The 21,135-nt window shown below is 41.7% G+C and overlaps 1 protein-coding gene across 1 annotated transcript in view; it reads left to right on the forward strand.

Moving 5' to 3' along the window:
- The first annotated feature begins 2,088 nt into the window (after window positions 1-2,088).
- LOC124613369 (trypsin-1-like) overlaps window positions 2,089-21,135 on the forward strand; it is a 48,936-nt gene continuing 29,889 nt past the window's right edge. The window contains exons 1-4 of the mRNA XM_047142069.1: window positions 2,089-2,205; window positions 9,116-9,208; window positions 12,134-12,266; window positions 19,110-19,272. Of these exons, the coding sequence (XP_046998025.1) occupies window positions 2,089-2,205; window positions 9,116-9,208; window positions 12,134-12,266; window positions 19,110-19,272 (506 nt within the window). The remainder of the gene's footprint in view (window positions 2,206-9,115; window positions 9,209-12,133; window positions 12,267-19,109; window positions 19,273-21,135) is intronic.

The raw sequence follows: 21,135 nt of genomic DNA on the forward strand, positions 1-21,135 counted from the left end.
AGAAAAGAGAACCACTTGTATGAATATCAAGAGCTCAGATGGAAACCCAGTTCTAAGCAAACAAGGGAAAGCAGAAAGATGGAAGGAGCATATAGAGGGTCTATACATGGGCGATGTACTTGAGAACAATATTATGAAAATGGAAGAGGATGTAGATGAAGATGAAATGGGAGATATGATACTGCGTGAAGAGTTTGGCAGAGCACTGCAAGACCTGAGTCGAAACAAGACCCCGCGAGTAGACAACATTCCATTAGGACTACTGACATCCTTGGCAGAGGCAGTCCTGACCAAATTCTACCATCTGGTGGGCAAGATGTATGAGGCAGGCGAAATTCCCTCAGACTTCAAGAAGAATATAATAATTCCAATCCCAAAGAAAGCAGGTATTGACAGATGTGAAAATTACCGAAATATCAGTTTAATAAGTCATAGATGCAAAATACTAACGCAAATTCTTTACAGACGAATGGAAAAACTGGTAGAAGCCGACATCGGGGAAGATCAGTTTGGATTCCGTAGAAATGTTGGAACACGTGAGGCAATGCTGACCCTAAGACTTATCCTAGAAGAAAGATTAAGGAAAGGCAAACATACTTTTCTAGCATTTGTAGACTTAGAGAGAGCTTTTGACAACGTTGACTGGAATACTCTCTTTCAAATTCTGAAGGTGGCAGGAGTAATATACAGGGAGCGAAAGGCTATTTACAATTTGTACAGAAACCAGATGGCAGTTACAAGAGTCGAGGGACATGAAAGGGAAGCAGTGGTTGGGAAGGGAGAGAGACGGGGTTGTAGCCTCTCCCCGATGTTATTCAATCTGTATATTGAGCAAGCAGTAAAGGAAACAAAAGAAAAATTCGGAGTAGGTATTAAAATCCATGGAAAAGAAATAAAAACTTTGAGGTTCGCCGGTGACATTGTAATTCTGTCAGAGACAGCGAAGAACTTGGAAGAGCAGTTGAACGGAGTGGACAATGTTTTGAAAGGAGGGTATAGGATGAACATCAACAAAAGTAAAACGAGGATAATGGAATGTAGTCGAATTAAGTCGGATGGTGCTGAGGGAATTAGATTAGGAAATGAGACACTTAAAGTAGTAAAGGAGTTTTGCTATTTGGGGAGCAAAATAACTGATGATGGTCGAAGTAGAGAGGATATAAAATGTAGACTGGCAATGGCAAGAAAAGCGTTTCTGAAGAAGAAAAATTTGTTAACATCGAGTATAGATTTTCATGTCAGGAAGTCTTTTCTGAAAATATTTGTATGAGATGTAGCCATGTATGGATGCGAGACATGGACGATAAATAGTTTGGACTAGAAGAGAATAGAAGCTTTCGAAATGTGGTGCTACAGAAGAATGCTGAAGATTAGATGGGTAGATCACATAACTAATGAGGAGGTATTGAATAGAATTGGGGAGAAGAGGAGTTTGTGGCACAACTTCACAAGAAGAAGGGACCGGTTGGTAGGACGTGTTCTGAGGCATCAAGGGATCACCAATTTAGTATTGGAGGGCAGCGTGGAGGCTAAAAATCGCAGAGGGAGGCCAAGAGATGAATACACTAAGCAGATTCAGAAGGATGTAGGCTGCAGTAGGTACTGGGAGATGAAGAAGCTTGCACAGGATAGAGTAGCATGGAGAGCTGCATCAAACCAGTCTCAGGACTGAAGACCACAACAACATGACCAGAGATTTTTTGTCTTTCCTTGTGAATCCCGACTTAAACCTTCCAGTACCTGGTGCTGTGCAGTTCTAAGTTTCGATCGTATATGTTGATGAAATGTCCAGCTATCATGGCGGAAAGTCGAAATGTGAGAAATATCAAAGCCCTGTAGTCAAAATAGGGCGATGTGCAAGAACACAGTGAACGTGGCGAAGTGACGTAAGGAAGGCGCGACATCTCGTCGCGGGCAGGCCCATTAGTTTGCGAGCGGATCGCGCTCCCGCGCTCCCCCGCGCCCAGGGCCGCAGTTTGTCAGAGAAGCCCCTATGGCGCGGCGCGCACACGGGCCTCGGCCGTGACACAGTTGCAGCGCCGGCCGCTATATAGCGCCACGCGCGCTCCGCCGCCGCTGTCTGCAGACATGAGCCGCGGCGCCAACTTCCTCCTGCTGCTCTCGCTGGCCGCCTCCGCCGCGGCCACAGCCAACGCTGCCGCCACCGCCGCCTTCCCACCTGTTGGCGACCTCCCACGCTACCAGGTGCGACATCTCTTGTCCAGTTTCTAACGCCCTTAAAATCATGTCAGAAAGGTTAGGAAATAGGCGTTCTATAGTGTTCTTTCACTTATTATCGTACTCCTGCCAATATCCCTGCAATTAATCATACGTATAACTGGTATTTCTGAGACACATGGAATCTAATCTTTATATCTGATGATGATGTAGACCAGGGGTCTCCAAACATAAGTCCGTGGGCCACATTGACTCCCCCACGAAGTCATAAGGGCCAAGATGTACCTAGTGGGATTAAAGCACCCTAGCACTCCAAGATCACTATAATGTAAGGCTAAAGGGAAGATGAAATCGCAAAAATCTAAGGTTGTGGGAATAGCTAGCACTGAAACGAACTACGATTTTTATTTAATTACATAATTTTGATTGGTGGACGTACCTGTTGGAAATTCTGGCGTATTTTATTCTGACGAATTTCACCGACAAAGAAGTATGTCACTGCACGTTCTTTACGAAAGCGTCCTACGAAGTTAACGAAATCTCAAAATCATTGTTAGCAACACTATTACTGCAAGACATAACAGAGGTAGAGTGTGTCAACGCATTGTTATTTCAAGCGGCGCAACAATAAGTTTAGTTATGAAGTCTTGTTGCGAGTAGCAGAGCCAATGTCGCGGTGTATTGGTCGCGATAGGCCTCGAAACTCAATTGTTGGCAGTGTAGATACCCCCTCAAATATTTGGCGGGTCGGATACCGGGGATGTCCGGCCAGCTAACGGTTTCGGACCGCGGGCCGTAGTTTGGAGACCCCTGATGCAGACCAATGATTTGAAATTTATACGAGCACCAGGATTCGATCACCGGTCTGTAGTTTGGAGGCAGATATGCTACCCTCTATGCCATATTGACCCTATAGATACCACAGCTACAGGGACTACTCTAGCATGTCTCCCTCCACGATACAAATTCCAGCTCATGTCTCAGCCCATTGCTATTCCCCTTCTAAACTCACATCAGTGTTGCCAAGAAGGTATAGGCAGGATTAACGACATTTCGCTCATTCCTAAGATGCTATTCCAATGTGAGAGAGCCTTGGCAATACTGATGCGGATATAGAAGGGCAAGAGCAATGGGCTGAGGTATGAGTTAGAATTTGTATCGGTGAGGGAGACAGGAGGCAAAGAACGGTCGTCCACAGAGGTGTTCCGTCTGTAGTGCCACTGTGGCGTAACAGGTATTGCGTCTGCCTGGTTAGCAAGATACCTCGGTTCGAATCCTGGTATTAGCACAAATTTTAATCCATTGCAACGAGCTACATTATTATTCCTGAAATAGAACTTGTTGGTAAATTTTCATATCTAGAAGCATACCGTAGACATTGTGAAGCACTAAACACGAATCTTTCCTTACTATGAAAATGCGGTCAAGCATTCTGACATAAAATTAGTATAATTTACAGAATTTAAATCAGTCTTTCATCGCAAAAAATTTGTCTATTGTTTTATGATCAGTTCGCCCAATATGATGGTAATTAGGTATTTCTTCAAATGGCGCTGAGCACTATGGGACTTAACTTCTGAGGTCATCAGTCCCCTAGAACTTAGAACTACTTAAACCTAACTAACCTAAGGACATGACACACATCCATGCTCGCGCGGTTCCAGACTGTAGGGCCTAGAACTGCTCGGCCACCCCGCCCGGCCGGTCATTAGGTATGCTAATCTCGCTAAACTAGTACGTAAAACATAAAAAATCTTCTTCTTCTTCTTCATCTTGGTTGGCTCTACAGTCCTTGAAGAACCTTGGCCAACTGTATCCCCTGCCTCCATCCTTCTCTGTCCATCGCCTTCCTTCTCCAATTTCTTATTCCCATCGCCTTTAGTTCTTCTTCCATATCGTCCAGCCACCTTTTCCTGGGTCTACTTCCTCTCCTTCTCCTGTCAGGTTTTCCCATGAAAACTTTCTTGACACTCCGAGTTTTTGGCATTCTCTGTATATGTCCTGCCCATCTTATTCTTCCCTGCTTAGTTTTAACAATATCCATCTGTGCAAAAAGTGTTTGTGGTTCTACATCCGTCCTTACTCTCCATCCATCTTCCTCTCTCACTGCTCCAAAAATCCTTCTCAGTATCTTTCTTTCCCATCTCAATAACCACTTCTCCTCCTTTAATGTCAATAGCCAGCCTTCTGATCCATATGCCGGCCGGAGTGGCCCAGCGGTTCTAGGCGCTACAGTCTGGAACCGCGCGACCGCTACGGTCGCAGGTTGGAATCCTGCCTCGGGCATGGACGTGTGTTATGTCCTTAGGTTAGTTAGGTTTAAGTAGTTCTTAGTTCTAGGGGACTGATGACCTCAGAAGTTAAGTCCCATAGTGCTCAGAGCCATTTGAACCATTTTTTGATCCATATATTACTATTGATCATAATATGGTAGTGTATATTTTGATTTTTGTATTCCTACTAACATACCTGGAATTAAATACATTCTGCAAGGCAAAATAGCAACGATTTTCACTCACTATCCTTTCTTAAATTTCTACAGCTACTTTATTGCCCTCCGTTATTACAGAACCTAAATATTTAAATGTTTTCACTCTTTCATATTCTTTCCCATTCATTACTATTGAATTCTTTTGTCCGTTTATATTGAGCTCCCCCATCACCATATACTTTGTTTTGTTTATGTTTACTTCTAAACCTACTTCTCTTTCTGCTTCCTCTAACGTATCGTAGTTCCCCTTTAGTGCCCTTACATTCGTTGCCATTAATGCTACGTCATCCGCATATGCTACCACTTGAACTTGCCGATTAAGTATTGTTCCTTCTTCTAGTCAACTTTTATTCAGAGTGTAAACGATAACTGGCCAACGGCCTTGCCACAGCGGTGACACAAGTTCTCATCAGATCACCGACATTAAGCACTGTCGGGACTGGCTACCACTTGTATTGGTGACGATCCAGGACTGGCAAGTGCTGCTGGTAAGGGAGATGCACTCAGCCCTTATGCCGCCAGTTGAGGAGCTACTCAACTGAGAAGTGCGGCTCCGAGCACGAAATCTGATTAAGCCCAGGGGACTGACGTGCTGACCACATGCTCGTCCATATTCGCATCCAATGACGCCTATCGATTGAGGATGGCACGGCGGTCGGTCGGTACCGTAAGGCCTTCCGGGGCCAGTTGGGACGGAGTTAATTTTAATTTAGTAAACGGTAGTTACTTACAGTATACCACAATGTTTAGGGGAAATCGAGACGAACAATTTAATACAGGAAATGACCTCAAAGTGGCCTGCAAAAGGCACCTGAGCTACAGAGCAGTTGCACGGATTTTCAGCATGCTCTCTCTCTCTTAGGCCGTCGGTTAGTCGGCTGTTTCATTGACATTATTAGTCTAAAATTTTCCGTGAGGGTAATGAAATAAAAAAGACTTTCGTAAATGTAGCGCAGAAAATAATTACGTTTACAATTACATGCAAACTTAGCCATTACAGACAAAGTAGTTTCATAGTAACAATTTCGCTGTTAATTTTATGCTGTTAAAATCATAAGATTTGAGTTAAAACTTGCACAAAAATCACTTTCACATTTTGCAAGCGCAAGAACAACGGGTTTGTTCCCTAAGGAAGTGTTGTACGCCCTCTGCAATTCTTAATCTATATAAACGATGTTTGCACATGATTCTATCTTTCACCGTTTAGTAAAGTACTCAGATCAAAGCTAACTCCAAAAGGGTTTGATCTAAATGGTGCGAAAAGTGCCAGTTGATCCTAAGCAAAGAAAGTACGAGGTCCTCCACATAAGTACTAAAAAAGTGGCGTTGAATTTCGATTAAATGATAAATCATAAAAAAACTTTAGAGATAGAAGATTCAACAAAATACTTATGGATTACAATTCCGAACAACTTAAATTGGAACCATTACATAGCAACTGTGGTTGGGAAGGCGAACCAAACATTACGTTTATTGGCGGAATACTTAAAAGACGCGCCGGATCTACTGAAGCGAGTGCCCACACTACACTTGTTCGTTCTCGTCTGGAGTATTGCAGCATGGTGCGGAATTCTTACCATATAGGATTGACGGAGCACATCGAAAAAGTTCAATGAAGGGCAGCTCGTCTTGTATTATTGGGAAATAGGAGTGAGTCATGCACTGATAAGCCAGTTGAAAGAATTTCTTATTTGCCGCGAGACCTTTTCGCGAAATGGTAATCATCAACTTTTTCTTCCGAGCGACAAAATATATATATTTTTTTTACTTCCTCCTCTATAGGTAGAAATGGCCATTGTAATGAAGTAGGAGAAATCAACGTTCGCACGGTAAGATTCAAGTATCCATTTCTTTCAGGTGTTTTTCGAGAGTGGAATCATGTAGATGTACATGTAGATCAAGTTAGGAGTTAGCGATCCACAATGATGGTTCAAATGGCTCTGAGCACTATGGGACTCAACTGCTGAGGTCATAAGTCCCCTAGAACTTAAAACTACTTAAACCTAACTAAGCTAAGGGCAACACACACATCCATGCCCGAGGCAGGATTCGAACCTGCGACCGTAGCGGTCGCGCGGTTCCAGACTGTAGCGTCTAGAACCGCTGGGCCACCAGCGGCCGGCCGATCCACAATGATCAACACAGCTATTGTTTCAGTATTTAAACTTAAATGAATTCACAGTTTGTGATTTAAGTGCGTAGTTGTGGAGTAGTGGTCAACATCCCCCATTTTTGTGGATTTGTAGGGTGTGTTAATGTGTGTGCGCGTGATTGGAACGCAGAGTCCTCGGACGGGATTGTGGAACGGTTAGCTAGCTGAAGGAGGTCTTGATGAAAGAGACGTGCGTGGGGGAGAGGGGGTTTACTACAAGTAATTAAATAGTATTTTCTACTGTGTAAATTAGAAGTATTATGATTTTGAAACGCTATGTAGTTTTGAAATGTTACTCTAGTTTCCCCTAGTGAAGGCTTTAGCGGAAGTTCCAAGGAACTAATTGGAGATGATGTACTTACTGTCAGTGGTGTACGTTTGTCGGTCCAAAGACTCACTAGGGGGATATTTTTGAGTGTATCTAGACTGATACACGAATAGTGAATATTTAAGCCATGTCTTGGGGGTCAGAGTGCGAATGGTGACCTTCGTTGAAACTGTTTCAGAAGATTAATACTGCCGAGAATTGTTCCGAGTCCATCGATAAACGTTTCCTTGCTAATCAGTGCTTTAATATGGCACATAAACTGGATGGCATGCCGTATATCGTTAGGAGCGCGCGGATGCACCATAGGCGTGAGTGATGCTTCGCGCTTCGTCACATCACAGAGCACAATGTGAAGAGACGTTTCACTGGTTCATAATCACTGCGCTCTGTCTTTAGACATTACTGTGGAGTTCAAATCAATATTCGAGTTGAAACTACTTTACTTAACTTCTGTATAGGATGATGAGCACTTGATGAGAAGGACATAAAGCCCCTGCACCTTCCACATAGTCTTTATTTTCATACACTTTCATCGTTCATCCTCATGACCACAATTTCTAGAAACCGTATACTGCGCAAGATCCTCAGTTCAGTCCAGTTTTTATGGTCAATGAACCTATCTTCTAATATTCCCTATACTCGCCACCTCTTTTTCTTGTCCCTCCTCAACGCATATTCCTAAACTGGCTAGTTTTCACATGCCAACTGTTAAGAGAACCTGATAGAGACGTGTCTCTTGTCGTACATCTCTGTAGTTTAACCGATACATATGACTCATTTGTCCCATTTGTATGGTATTCGTTCGAAGAAAATAGTGAATCACGAGTAAACAGAAACTATCTTTGCGAAGCGTTTTTAGGCTAGTCTCTAGACAGAACAATGTGTTCGGTTATGAAGATGCAGGGTTCGCGATACCCCGATGTCGCTAAGCCTCATAAGTGAGAGTTACAGCTTCAAGATAAACATGGGCTTTGCTGTCGATGCAAAGTTTCCTTCGTCTTTTTGCAGCTCAATGGAGCACGAAAAGCAATCTTCTGCAAGGTTCTGCCTTTTAGTGAAAGTGTCCGTTTCGCAACAATTATAGCGTGAAAGTTTTATCAGAGCAAGAGGTGTTTTGTTTCTGTCACTGGTATTTGCAGCAGGCAGCTGGCAGTGTCGTTGGATTTTATCTGTCAGATATAAAAAAACCAGTCTTTACTATTGTACTATTCTTAATTTCTTTCCACCTATTAAAATGATAAACCCCTTGCATTGTCTTTATCCTCTTCAATGATCATTCAGAGCTTGTGGAACCCACAAAAATGTTCTCTGCGGAATGGAAAGAAATTTTCACTTGTATGACTTCCTGGCTTGCAGGCTCCAACAGCTACAATACGTTCTGACAAGTGAAAAGAGGGAACCCCCAAGTGATGCGTTCTAACACGACTTTGTGCATTCGTATATAAACGGACACTTGACGCAAATTACAGTTCACATTCTTTCTTCATGCTGTCACATACACGTTCAGTCGTTATGTTAAGAACCGTACTCTCGCGACGCCCAAGCGCAGTCGGAAACGCACTTGCAGGCCTGTGTCCTGGTGGAGGAGGAGGAGGTTAGTCTTTAAAACCCCGTCGACATGTGTGTTGGTGCACCGGCTTCTATTCTGTAATGGAGTAACGTGCAATGGAGCAACTTGTCGTCTTGTAAAACTTACTTGTAAGTCACAAACATACTGCGCTGAGATACAATTCATCTGTACAGCAGACTAGTATAGCAGGGCAAATTTTAAATACAGGAAGCTAGCAGACCAGTAAGCACGAAATATGAGAAGAGAACCATTGTGAATGTTATAATGCAGCCTGGCAAAAGGGAATAGTAGAAGTGATGTAAAGTATTTCTTCTGTATGTTGAAATTTCTGTCGCTGTTACTTACAGTAGTCGCTGTCGGAAATAAAAACATCTACACCTTGTATTTCTGTTACAGCCTGCTGAGAATTCGTCTATCGACGAGATTTATGACGACGTATCGCAAGGTCAGGACAACGACGATGAAGACATACCATTCCCGGAAATACAGGTTAGTACTGAAGCAAATTCTGTAGTTCCATGCACGCTGAACGTAAATATCACAAGGCGACACCGGAAACACTATGATTACTTCCATCCTTAAATATTCCTTAGTATCTACCACTTTTTCTCCGAATTTAATGTAGGAACCAGGCGCCGCTTCAAGTTTCTTTTTTTTTTTCATTTAACTCCTGGCAATAAAGCTCAAGTGATCAGCGGAATTTACCCTCAGGAAACTAGGCTGCTGATAAATCTCTCCTTCTCGATTGTCTTCCCATTCCAGTGACAAACATTTAGAATTCGATACCACTTTACATCAACATTGCCACCTGCTTCTTTCCACAACAGATCCACCTCTTAATTTTATAATTTTGCTCTATAAGGGGTATCCAGAAAGAAATACTTCTTTTCCATCTTCTGCTTTCTATTCTTCATTTCTGCGAATCGTGGGTAAATTAATGCGCGTTCGTCAATAAATACAAGCAAGTTGGAAAATAAACATCTTTTTTAAAAGATTTTAGGTGTGGAACCCAAAATGTAGGGTGTTATTACTATTTAGATAATGTAGTATTAGAGAGTAGTGTGCTTTCTTTTCTGAAAAATTTCATACTTGAGAAACGTTTCAGACTTTCAAGCCACTAGTCAAATTTTATTTTCCATGTCAGTGTTTACACTGGGGTTGGTCTGAGTACCGCCTGTAGGAGCTCTTAAAAAAAAAAAAAAAAAAAAAAAAAAAAAAAAAAAAAAAAAAAACAAAGAGTGCCGGCCTGTGTGGCCGAGCGGTTCTAGGCGCTACAGTCTGGAACCGCGCGACCGCTACGGTCGCAGGTTCGAATCCTGCCTCGGGTATGGATGTGTGTGATGTCCTTAGGTTAGTTAGGTTTAAGTAGTTCTAAGTTCTAGGGGACTGATGACCTCAGCAGTTAAGTCCCATAGTGCTCAGAGCCATTTGAACCATTTTTTTGAACAAAAAATAGCCTTCCTTTTAAACGAGCCCTCATGAGTGGAAACAAGTAGTCGCATGGGGCATCTGTAAATATAGAACTGTAGGAATAATGTTTAAGAGTTTTACTGCTTGTGAGAGGTAAATAGTTAATCCAGATGTCAATTATTGCACAGGTACGTTGTCGTGATGAAGGAATGTACTGTTTGCTCAGATCTTTTGCGTCAGTATTATATGCGTAAGGAAATGTAGATATTATTTGTCGTACAGCGCCTCAGTGAGTTGTTTACGTGTCGATCACCACGCGATTCAACATTTCCATCACGACAAGAAAATAGAAAATAAAAGGAAAGAGTGAAAAAGAAATAACAAAATTTTCTCGAAAAGCTAGGAGTTTCGGAGCGCGACAGATTCACACCTCATCGTCAGACACCTAATTTCTGTCTTGTAACTTGGATGGAACAGGATTTTCCGCAGGTCTGCTCACCCCAAATAATTATACGGGGTATTCTCACCACAGGAAAGAAAGTTGAAAATTCTTTCCATTTTTCTTCGTCATACGATACAACTTGCTACGTCCTGCTCTGCCATTTTCTGATACCCACAACCAAAAGAAAAGCTAACTAAACTCCGTCCGAACAGGCCTTGGAAGGTCCAATGGCACCGACCGGCCTCCACGTCATCCTCAGGCCACAGGCGTCACTGGATGCGGATATGGAGGGGTGATCTGATGGGAACCGGTGTTACCACTCCGGCAAGGCAATTGCCACTTTCACAATACTGATTTACCTTTAAAACAACGTGCTGGACAATGCAAAGTGAAGCAAGATATTTGAAATCCTCAGAAAAATAGCTATAGGGAATGACGAGCAACGTGGTCTACAATATGTATAAAAACCAAACGGGAATAATAAGAATAGAAGACCAAAAACGAAGAGCTCGGATTAAAAAAGACGTAAGAAAGGGATGCAGAGACTGTTCAACCTATATACTGAGAAACACTGAAGAAAATAAAAGAAAGCGTGATTAAATTCAAAGTGGAAGGATACCAACGATAAAATTAGCTAATTGCACTCTTGTCCTCTGTGAAAATGAAGAAGAATTCCAGGACACGTTGATTCAAATAAATGGATTACTCAACGTAGAATATAGGTTGATAGCAAATGAAAAAAAGACGCAAGTACTGAGGACAAGCATAAATGAGATTGAGATTAACGACAAACTTAATATCACAGTTGGGGATTACGTAGTACACAAAGTGAAGAGATTCACGCACCTCGGAAGCAGAATAATACATGGTGAACTACTCATAGAGAACATAAGAAACAGACTAGCACAAGAAAAAGACAGCATTTCTCGGCAAACAAGCCTACTAGTATCAAACAAAGGCGTTCATTTGTGATAGAAACTTCCGCAATTGAACTTATAGATCATAGTATTTCATGAAAGTGGATCTCGGACTTGGTAAAATCGTAAACGGTGACAATAGAAGTGTTTCAGAGACAGTGTTACTGAAAGACAATGAAAATTTAATGGACTCATAAGAAATGAAGATGTTCTCCATAGAATGGATGAGGAAAGGAATACATGGAGAACACTCATTAGGACAAGAGATAGAACAAGAGAGAGGATGATCCGACATTTGTTAAGACATCGGGGAATAATTTGCATGGTAGTAGAGGAGGCTGTAAAGTGCAGTAATTGTAGAGGACGTCAGAGAGTGGAATATACACAAGACATAATTGAGTATGTTGTATGTAAGAGCTGCTGTAAGACGAGATTAAAGGTTATCACAGCATAGGAAATCATGGCGCAAATGTCAGAAGGATGCAGACCCCTCCCCCTTCCCTGCCTTGCCGCCTTCCCCAAAAAGCAGTATTCCTGGACGACCCACACTCACACCTGTTTTTTGTGTTGCAGACCGATTACTCCGAAAACAAGCTGTCATTTACGCAATGGTTCTTGTACTCACACTTGTTTTTTGTGTTGCAGAACGATTATGCCGAAAATAAGTGGTCATTTACGCAATGGTTCTTGAGCATCGTGGGGCCATTTGGGTTCTGGACCTCACCTGGGGGTACGGACGATGTTGACCTCAAGCCGCCGGAACGCTGCGAACCGTGCTGTAAGTTATTTTCACAGACGCAATAGTTACACTTTCAATTCCAGTTCTAGGTGCCGTATTTGCTGTTACAAGCTCTGCATCGTCGAAGAAGTGCATCTAAACTCTGTCGCCGAAATTATTCTGGTGCATTCGCTTGCTTTAGAAATATACTTGGTCAGAGATAGCCATGGTATCGAAATAGCACAATCTTTTTCCTCTTGCATGTAGCAATGTAGCATCTATTAACTACACACCACTCACAATACACCACTCAAATTACTCGTGGTCAATTTCTTGTTGCCTCTCTTCACGACTTACTTCCAATAAAATCTACAAAAGCTCTAAATAACGAATTTACTGCAGTAATGCTCATTGCAAGTGAAAGTAATCCCTACGTACACAATTTCTAAAGTATAGACCCGCCAAGGTAAATTAGAGTCTCGCCTCTCTCATGTACTCACAGAAGATACTGTCGTCTACACTGGTTTCCACACATGATAAATAACAGAAGTGAAAAATTTATGTTTCGTTGGTCATGATGAGTAGCCAAAGTGACACAACACTGAATGAAGGAAACACACATACACATAGTTCCAAATAATGAATTTTTTTTTCGATCCACGTTGATTTCCAAAATGTATAAGTCAGATGTAGTGCAGATAACTGCTGTATAAAGTTTGATTACCCCAAGAACCAACAAGTCCCTCCCCCAGCGATGTTTGGTGCTTTAACAACTGTGCTTTGTAGGAGGAGTATGGCACTATCACTGCAAAGTTTATATTAACACGAAAAGTGTGAGAAGAAGACTGCGACAAGTGAAATGCTTCCAAAAGTTATCACAAAGGTGCTATATTATTTTCAGATCAGGAGACCGAGCTAATCAATTCATTCACAGAAATGTTCGTTGTTACATATATTTCTGATCAACACAAGCCTGTCGTTTTGCGGGTCAAAGACACTGTGAGTGGGAATGACATGTTATACATGAAATGTGTTGTTTGTAGGTATGTTGGACGGCACTGATATAAGAGACTGGGAGGCTATACCAATAGAGTTTCAAGATTTCTTCAAAATTCTGTATAGTGTAGCTAAGAAATTAACACACGGGTAATAAACTACGAGAAAATGTGAAGTTCGAAAGTACTACCAGAGAACTAGGGAAAAAATTTCGGCTCAAGGAAAGAGGAGAAAGCCCTGGGAACGGCGAGACAACAAAGGAAATACAAACAAGAGCAGAGATGGTGGAAGCAAAACTTGCAGTTATTCAACGAATGTTTCTGAAAAGGACGATACCTGGTAGTTAGCACACTGTACAAATTGTTATTGTTCGCAAGAAATGGAATATGGGAAGTATGAAGCACTACAAGACTGTTACTCTTTTGTCGGTGGAATACGAGATTTCTACAAAAATCCATACTAATCGTCTTGAAAAAGTTTAAGTAGGGAAAAGAAAATGGGTGTAACGCAATTGACTGTCTACATATTGAACGGCGAAGAAAGATGCAACGCACATCAGTTACCATTCTGTATGAGTCTAGAAAAATATGACAAAGTGTCTGACTGTCACGAGAAAACCTGTGATTGTAGCACTTGGGAGCCAACCAATAAATTACATCTTCATCTGTTTCATGCCAAGATGGGTGAAGCTTCCATTTAATTACATCAAGAGAGATAAAAGTTCAGAACTGAGGAAGAAGTCAGGCAAGATGCGTCCGTTTCACCAAAACTATTTTATGCAGTCTTGAAAGATGTCCTCAGATCATTAAATTTGGGTGAAACAGGAATACACGTAAATGAACCTTACATGGACCCCTTGCTATCTGCAGATGACGTTGTTTTGTTTGCTTCGGATCCAGAAGAACTTCAGTAAAGGATGGAGAAACTGTAAAGGACAAGTATGATAGTAGGTCCGAATATTAAATACAGTAACAACAAAAATATGTGTAATAAGTATGCTGATAGGAAAAATAGGAAAATCTGATGATGAAATTAAGCAGTTGACGAATTTTTATACTGAGGGCAACTGAAAACAATGGAGTGGCGTTGACTTTATTTTAGAACTAAGTGCTGCATTCAGAAGCAAATTTCCATTGAGCCTTGAAAGGAAGGTCTATAACCAGTGCGTATTGTCCTTACTAATTTACGGATGTGAATCATGAACATTGAAAACACAAACAGTTCAAAACTGAAAGTCGTGCGACGAGCAATGGAAAGATGCATGTTGAGCATAACAAGAATGAATATAAAATCAAACAAATGAGTAAGATAAAAGACAGAAGTGAAGTACATGTTAGTGACTGCTACGAAGCTGAAATGTGCTGGGGATGTACCGAGACGATATATGGGTGATAGACGAAGGAGATTCAGAGATGGATTAATCGTGATAAGACCTAGAGGACAACAGAATGGAAAGATGGATCGATGAGATAGAGAAGTTTTCAGGTCAAATTTGGATTTGAACAACTGAATATCATGCAAATGGATGATAAATGGCTGATGAAGATGAGAGAAAAATATAGGGATTTTAATGAACCGGAAAATAAATTCTCTCAAACGGAACTTAAGCGTTACCTACAAACCAGCATCGATAATGGACGTGTAGAGGCTCAGTCAGGAATATAAATTTAAGGCTGTGTCATTGCTGCCGCCACCGAGACTTCGGACGCGAAACAGAATGAGAGCGTGGAGTAAGGTGGGAGTGCGAGTAACAAGCAGGCGCGGATCCAGGGTTCGGTCCTGTGGAGGGATGAAGGGAAGGGGCACAGTTTGCTATAGTTTCCCCACCTCTACCCAACACTCCCAAATATAAATTAACGTCACCCTCACTTTTAACATACCACAGATGAATTCGTATTTAATAATAATACTAATAATAGATGTAAAATGTACTAATAACAATAATAATAATAATTTATAACACAATAATAAAAGTCAGACAAGACATAAATATCTATAGGGACATTAGAAAGCGCAGGCTAAGATTCTACGGACATATTAAAAGAATGTACCTTGACAGATTTATAAAGCAAATAGTCGAATCTTTGACAACAGGGGTAAAACCTGAACGGAGACGGTGAGGCGAAATCAAAACTGAACTGAAATTGGCAGGAATTACACCAGAAGATGTCCAAAACCGCAAAATCCACAGGTCCACAATTCACAATCGGCAAGCTGACCAAGGGGAAAAGCCCAAAGAATAAACTGGAAAAACGTGGGATAAATAGAGAAAGGAAGCTCTTAGGAAGAGAATGGATGAAACATGGGTATAAAGGAAAGCAGACACCCACCCCTAAGTACAGATTGTTCACAGAGTCTTCATAGATGGTCGCAGTGTATTAATGTGGGATCATGGCAGAAGATAAATATGAGGCAGTGTGACTATTTCTTATTACTATTTCCAAAACGTCTGTGTGTAACCATCGTTTTCAAAATAGAGTATGAATTTCCTCCATGTATGACGTGAAATTCTCCTTAACGTAACGTAAATGCACATCGAATAGCATCCTTAAGCTCGTGAACTGTCGTGTAACTTGTGCCAACAACCTTGTGTTTCTTGTGGCAGCAACCTTCTGTTTAATGAACCCTCATAGTGTATTGTCACGAGATGACAGATAACTTCGAGATGGCCACTCCTAAGGTGCAGGCAAATGAGCAGAATCACATTCAATCCATTTATCAGGAAATACCTCATTGAGATATTCTGTAATGCAGTAGCATAATGGGCTGGTGCTCCATCCTGCTAGAGCCACACACGACTGAGCTGTATCTTATCCTGCAGAAGTGGAATAAGCATATCACTTAACATGGTGAGATACGCAATGTGATTCACAGCCCCACCAAAGAAATATTGACCTGCAAAGTGGGTTGCAGACATTACAGGACAGGTCATGACGTGTAGTGAGTGGATAGTGTTAAATTTATTCGCAGAAATATGGGTTTTCCTTTACTCCAGAAGTAATTGTTTCTTGCTTTTGCACTGCGGTATATTGCACACTCCTCCGAGAGAAACATTTTACTCTTGAAGGAAGAGTTGTAAAGTCATCGAGCATTCGCCCAGAAGTCTGATGAGGATTTTTTCTGTCACTATCACTCCATTCTTTTACAAACGTGGGTTTAAAGGCCTTTAACTTCAAATTATTCTTCATACGTTTTTTTAATGTAGAGTACATAACTCCCAATTCCTGTGACCACTTACGTATGAACTATTTTGGCGAACGTTCGACAGATGCTGCAGCCTCCACACATCTTTTCAATCGTATTGGCGCTCGTCCTGAGCAGGGCTTATCTTTCATGGAACCATTTGCAAACAGCTTTTGCTCCCACTGTAAAATTGTTGGTTTTGGTGGGGAAGGTCTCTGAAATCATGCTGAATGTCTCTGATTTTCTGTACGGAGTCGTTCGTGAGCCCACGTGCTCATTATCATCCGTTTCTCCATGGTGTAAGTAGACTCATCAGCCATGATTTAGATGTGGATCAGCACATGCAACATTAAGAAACGACAATTCATCAGCATCTATGTAATACATAGGGGGTAATGGAAGTACTTCGCGCAATCCTAATGGGCTTATTCCCAAACAATAAATAAAATAATTTGTCTACACCAGTACTACTAGATAGTTTTAGAATATCTTCTAAGAAATTGAAAAAAGCATTCGTCTGAAAATTCGTGAATTATGTCACGTGCGATGTAATTGATTTAAGAACTACAATGCAACAAAGTGTGATCATATCATTCTCAGTACTGCACTTAGCTCTACAATTGTGAACACAGCTCTGTAGACTACGACTACACGAGCTTGTTAATGAGTGGAATGCTGTTTTCTTCAGTAATTTCCGCCTCCGTTTCTTAGCGGAAAGTATTTCCCTTTCTACCTTCCTTACTCAACTGGCAGTGGTTTGCCGGTTATGTCTGTTAACTCACGAATTGTGTCTGATTTGCTGTTGACGGCGGGTACTGTTAGTCTTTGAATGGGAGTCGTTTCCTAACTGGAATTTTTCCCGCGTGTGGTCATATCCTAATCCCATTCCACGTGGACAGCAATCAAGCAAGCTACTGGAAAGCATCTTGTGTTAAACAAAGCGTCTGGAAGTTTCCAGACTTTGTGCAATTTTCGGTCATGCTACTTTACTCTCTGGAAATTAGCTGAGAGATTTTGGAACTGGTAAACGGAAAAATACGAATACTTTACTAAAACGTTTGGATCTGCGCCTTGTAAGAGGTCGCGAATGACGCAATAAATCCCCTGGAAACTGCATGAGTGTTAATGAAGGGATGATCATGAGAGAGAAGAAGAAGCGGCGCAATCATGGTTCCAGTAGTGGGTTCGTTAAGATCTTAATTTAGCTTTAGCACTAACTTTACATTAGGATAGTAGGTATGTAATAAGAAGAAAATGGCAGTATATGCTTTCTATAAATCTGTGTCTCTTGTATGGCATAAATTATCAGCCATAAACAGATATCCATCGTAGCGCTAATGAATGTTAATTTTTTCGAGCTCATAGCAATAAATACCAGGTGTACCTGTATGAAATGAGCGTTTTTTGTGAAAAAATAGTTTTGAATTGAAAAGTAAAAACATTTTATTGAAAGTACTGACCATTGCTTTCTATGCATTTTGACCACCTTCCTGGCAATTTGTGGACACCACACCAATAGAAATGTTCGTCTTTTGAAGCAAACCAATGAGACACCCAATTTTCGACTTATTTGTAGGGATCGAAGTGTTCCTCAGCCAATGCGTGTCCCATTGATGAAAACAAATGGTAGTCGGAAGGGGCCAAGTCTGATGAATACGGTGGGTGGGGTAGCAGCTCCCAGCAAAGTGTTTTGATTGTATCCTGAACCAGTTTTGCTTTGTGTGCAGGTGCATTGTCGTGTAAAAAAATTATTTTGCCGTGCCTTCTGGCCCATTGTGGTCTTTTCTCGATCAATGCATAGTTCAAATTGATCATTTGTTGTGTGTAGCGATTAGTATCCACAGTTTCACTGGGTTTTAGAAGCTCATGATACACCACACTTTTCTGATCCCACCAAACACAGAACATTGTCTTCTTGCTGAATCGATCTGGTTTTGCAGTCGATGTTGATGGTTGTCCCGGATTAACCCATGCTCTTTCCCGTTTAGTATTCTTAAAATAAAACCATTTTTCATCGCCAATAACAATTCAATGCAAAACTGATTTTCTTTCATGTCTTTGAAGCAAAATTTGACAAATGGTTTTTCGGTTTTCCATCTGTGTCTCATTCAATTCATGTGGCACCCATTTTCCACACTTTTGGATCTTTCCCATAGCTTTCAAACGGTCAGAAATTGTTTGTTGTGCAACATTTAGCATTGCTGCCATTTGCTTCTGACTACAAAGTATCATCTTCATCCAATAGTGCTTGCAAGTAGGCGTCTTCGAACTTTTTTGGTGGTCTTCCACATTCTTCATTTCTTACATCAAAATCATTATTTCTGAACCGTTGAAACCATCTTTTGCATGTTGCTTCTGATAGAGCATGATCACCGTATGCCTCGACAAGCATTCGATGCGACTATGCAGCACTTTTTTTCAAATGAAAACAAAAAAATTAATGCTTTCCACAAATCATATCTTTCTGGTACAAAATTCGAAATTGTTAACATAATGAAAACATGTGATGTTGTTTGTTTCATGACTTTATGTATACTAAATATCTTTGACAGATGTCATACCAAACAAACAAAAAAAAATTAATGCTCGTTCACAACAAATGTTCCCTATTGACACATTTGTATCTTAACGCTCATTTCATACCGGTACTCCTGGTAAATCTTACTTTCACGTAATTTTGTCGTACTTGCTTATACTCTACACTGGTTTGTAATTTTCCGGCAGCTTGCGGTATGGCGAACGAGCGCAGGCGCATCGTGGGCGGCACGGTGACCAAGGTGAAGCAGTACCCGTGGATGGCGATGCTCATGTACGGCCGCACCTTCTACTGCGGCGGGTCGCTCATCAGCGACAAGTACGTGGTCACCGCCGCACACTGCCTCTACGGGTGAGTGCTCCTCGCTTTCTTCCCACTTCACCAGCCCCTGTAGCCGAGAACAGGGCAGACACGATGCACCCACTGTAACGTGGAGAATATACAGGTTGACACGGAAATGTACTGGGTGGCACACGGGAGACGGACGGTTTTTAATGAAATAATACTCAGCCAACTTTAAAATTAATGCATGTTTATTTGCACAAAATCAAAGCTCATTATTTGTTATTTTAGTTAACAAAGTTATTTGTGAAAAATAATGCCGTCAAGGTGATGTCTATCATTTCGAACGCAGGACTCGAGTCTCTTCTCAAAATCCTCCACCACACGGACTAAAATCTCTGCACGGATGGCAGCAATTTCTTGAATGATTGGATTCTTCAACTCGTCCAGATTTCGTGGTTTGTGGTTATAGACACCGTTCTTAAGATACCCCCACAGAAAAAAGACACTTACTGACAAGTCGGGAGACCCGGGAGGCCAAGGAACGTTGCCAAAACGTGAGATAATCCGGCCAGGAAACATGCGTCTAAGAACGTTCATTGACGTGTTTGCGGTGTGCGATGTTGCCCCATCCTGCTGGAACAAAACGCGTTTTAAAGGGATTAGTCGTCTTCTTGGTTCTGGTTTCAAGAATGTTTCAAGCATACGATTGTAACGAACCGAATTAACAGCATCTGTGGCCCCATTCTCTTCAATTATGCCAACAGAGCCAAGAGCACACCAGACTGTTACTTTTTCTGAGTGTAGAGGACGCTGGTGGATAAGGTGTGGATGCTCTGGAGCCCAGTAACGTTGGTTTTGCTTCTTCACGGTCCCGTTTAAATGAAAATGAGCTTCATCGCTCATCAATAAAATTTTATTTTCATTCGAACCCAAAATCACTTGCATTCTGTAAGCGAAGTCTTCTCGTACAGCAAAATCAGTTTCCTTTAGTTGTTAGACAATGAGCATTTTGTAGGGATGGAATTTTAATTCTTTATGCAAAATTCATCTAACCGATTCACGATTAATTCGTAATTCACTAGCATGACGTCTAGCTGACCGTCCCGGGCTTCTGACTGCCGCTTGCCTTACCCTTTCAACATTTCCTGGCGTCGTTACTATGCGTCTCGGGCCAGGATGCTTCTTATCCAGTATCTGAAGTTTTCCACTCATCTGAGGATTGTGGTACGGCTCGGAACAGCTCCATGTCGACCAACATTAAACCGCGCACGAAACAATCGCTGCATAGCAATAATAGACTCACCACTTTTCACGAAACTCTCATAGACAAACACTCGACGTTGCAAGTCCCACTGCTCCATAGTGAGTGAGTAAATGAAATGGCGTCTTGTGTGGATCAGAACTATTCCCAACACGGCCACCTCCCACCACCGCGCCCTCAGTACCACGCAGTTCAAAATCGTCCGTCTCCCGTACGTCACCCTGTACGTCACAAATTGCGGAAATTTTCCTCACACGTAGACGAAGAAATTATACGAGTATTATATGAACATGGGTCTGGTAACGCTTTGTTTCCATGTTACAACTCATTTCCTAAAACTCATTAAACATGCGAAACACACACGAACAAAACGTACCAGCGTACCACATGTGACTTTTCTCACAAAAAATGTTCAATATGCCTTCTGAGGGCACTGATACCCGTCGTCACAGTGAATCTCGGATGCGCTGATATATCCCTGGATTATTGAGTATGGTTCGCAGCCTTCCACAATACAGGCACAGAGACTCTGAACATCTGGTACTGAGGTTCCAACAACAAGAGCTTTGAAAGGCCCCACAAATAAAAGTCTATTGGGTTTAGGTTCGGAGAGCATGGAGGCAAGGCAGTTGGTCCATCTCTACCTATCCATCTGCCACCGAATCTGT

The sequence above is a fragment of the Schistocerca americana genome, chromosome 4 (genome assembly GCF_021461395.2).
Source record: "Schistocerca americana isolate TAMUIC-IGC-003095 chromosome 4, iqSchAmer2.1, whole genome shotgun sequence".
Taxonomy (NCBI): domain Eukaryota; kingdom Metazoa; phylum Arthropoda; class Insecta; order Orthoptera; family Acrididae; genus Schistocerca; species Schistocerca americana.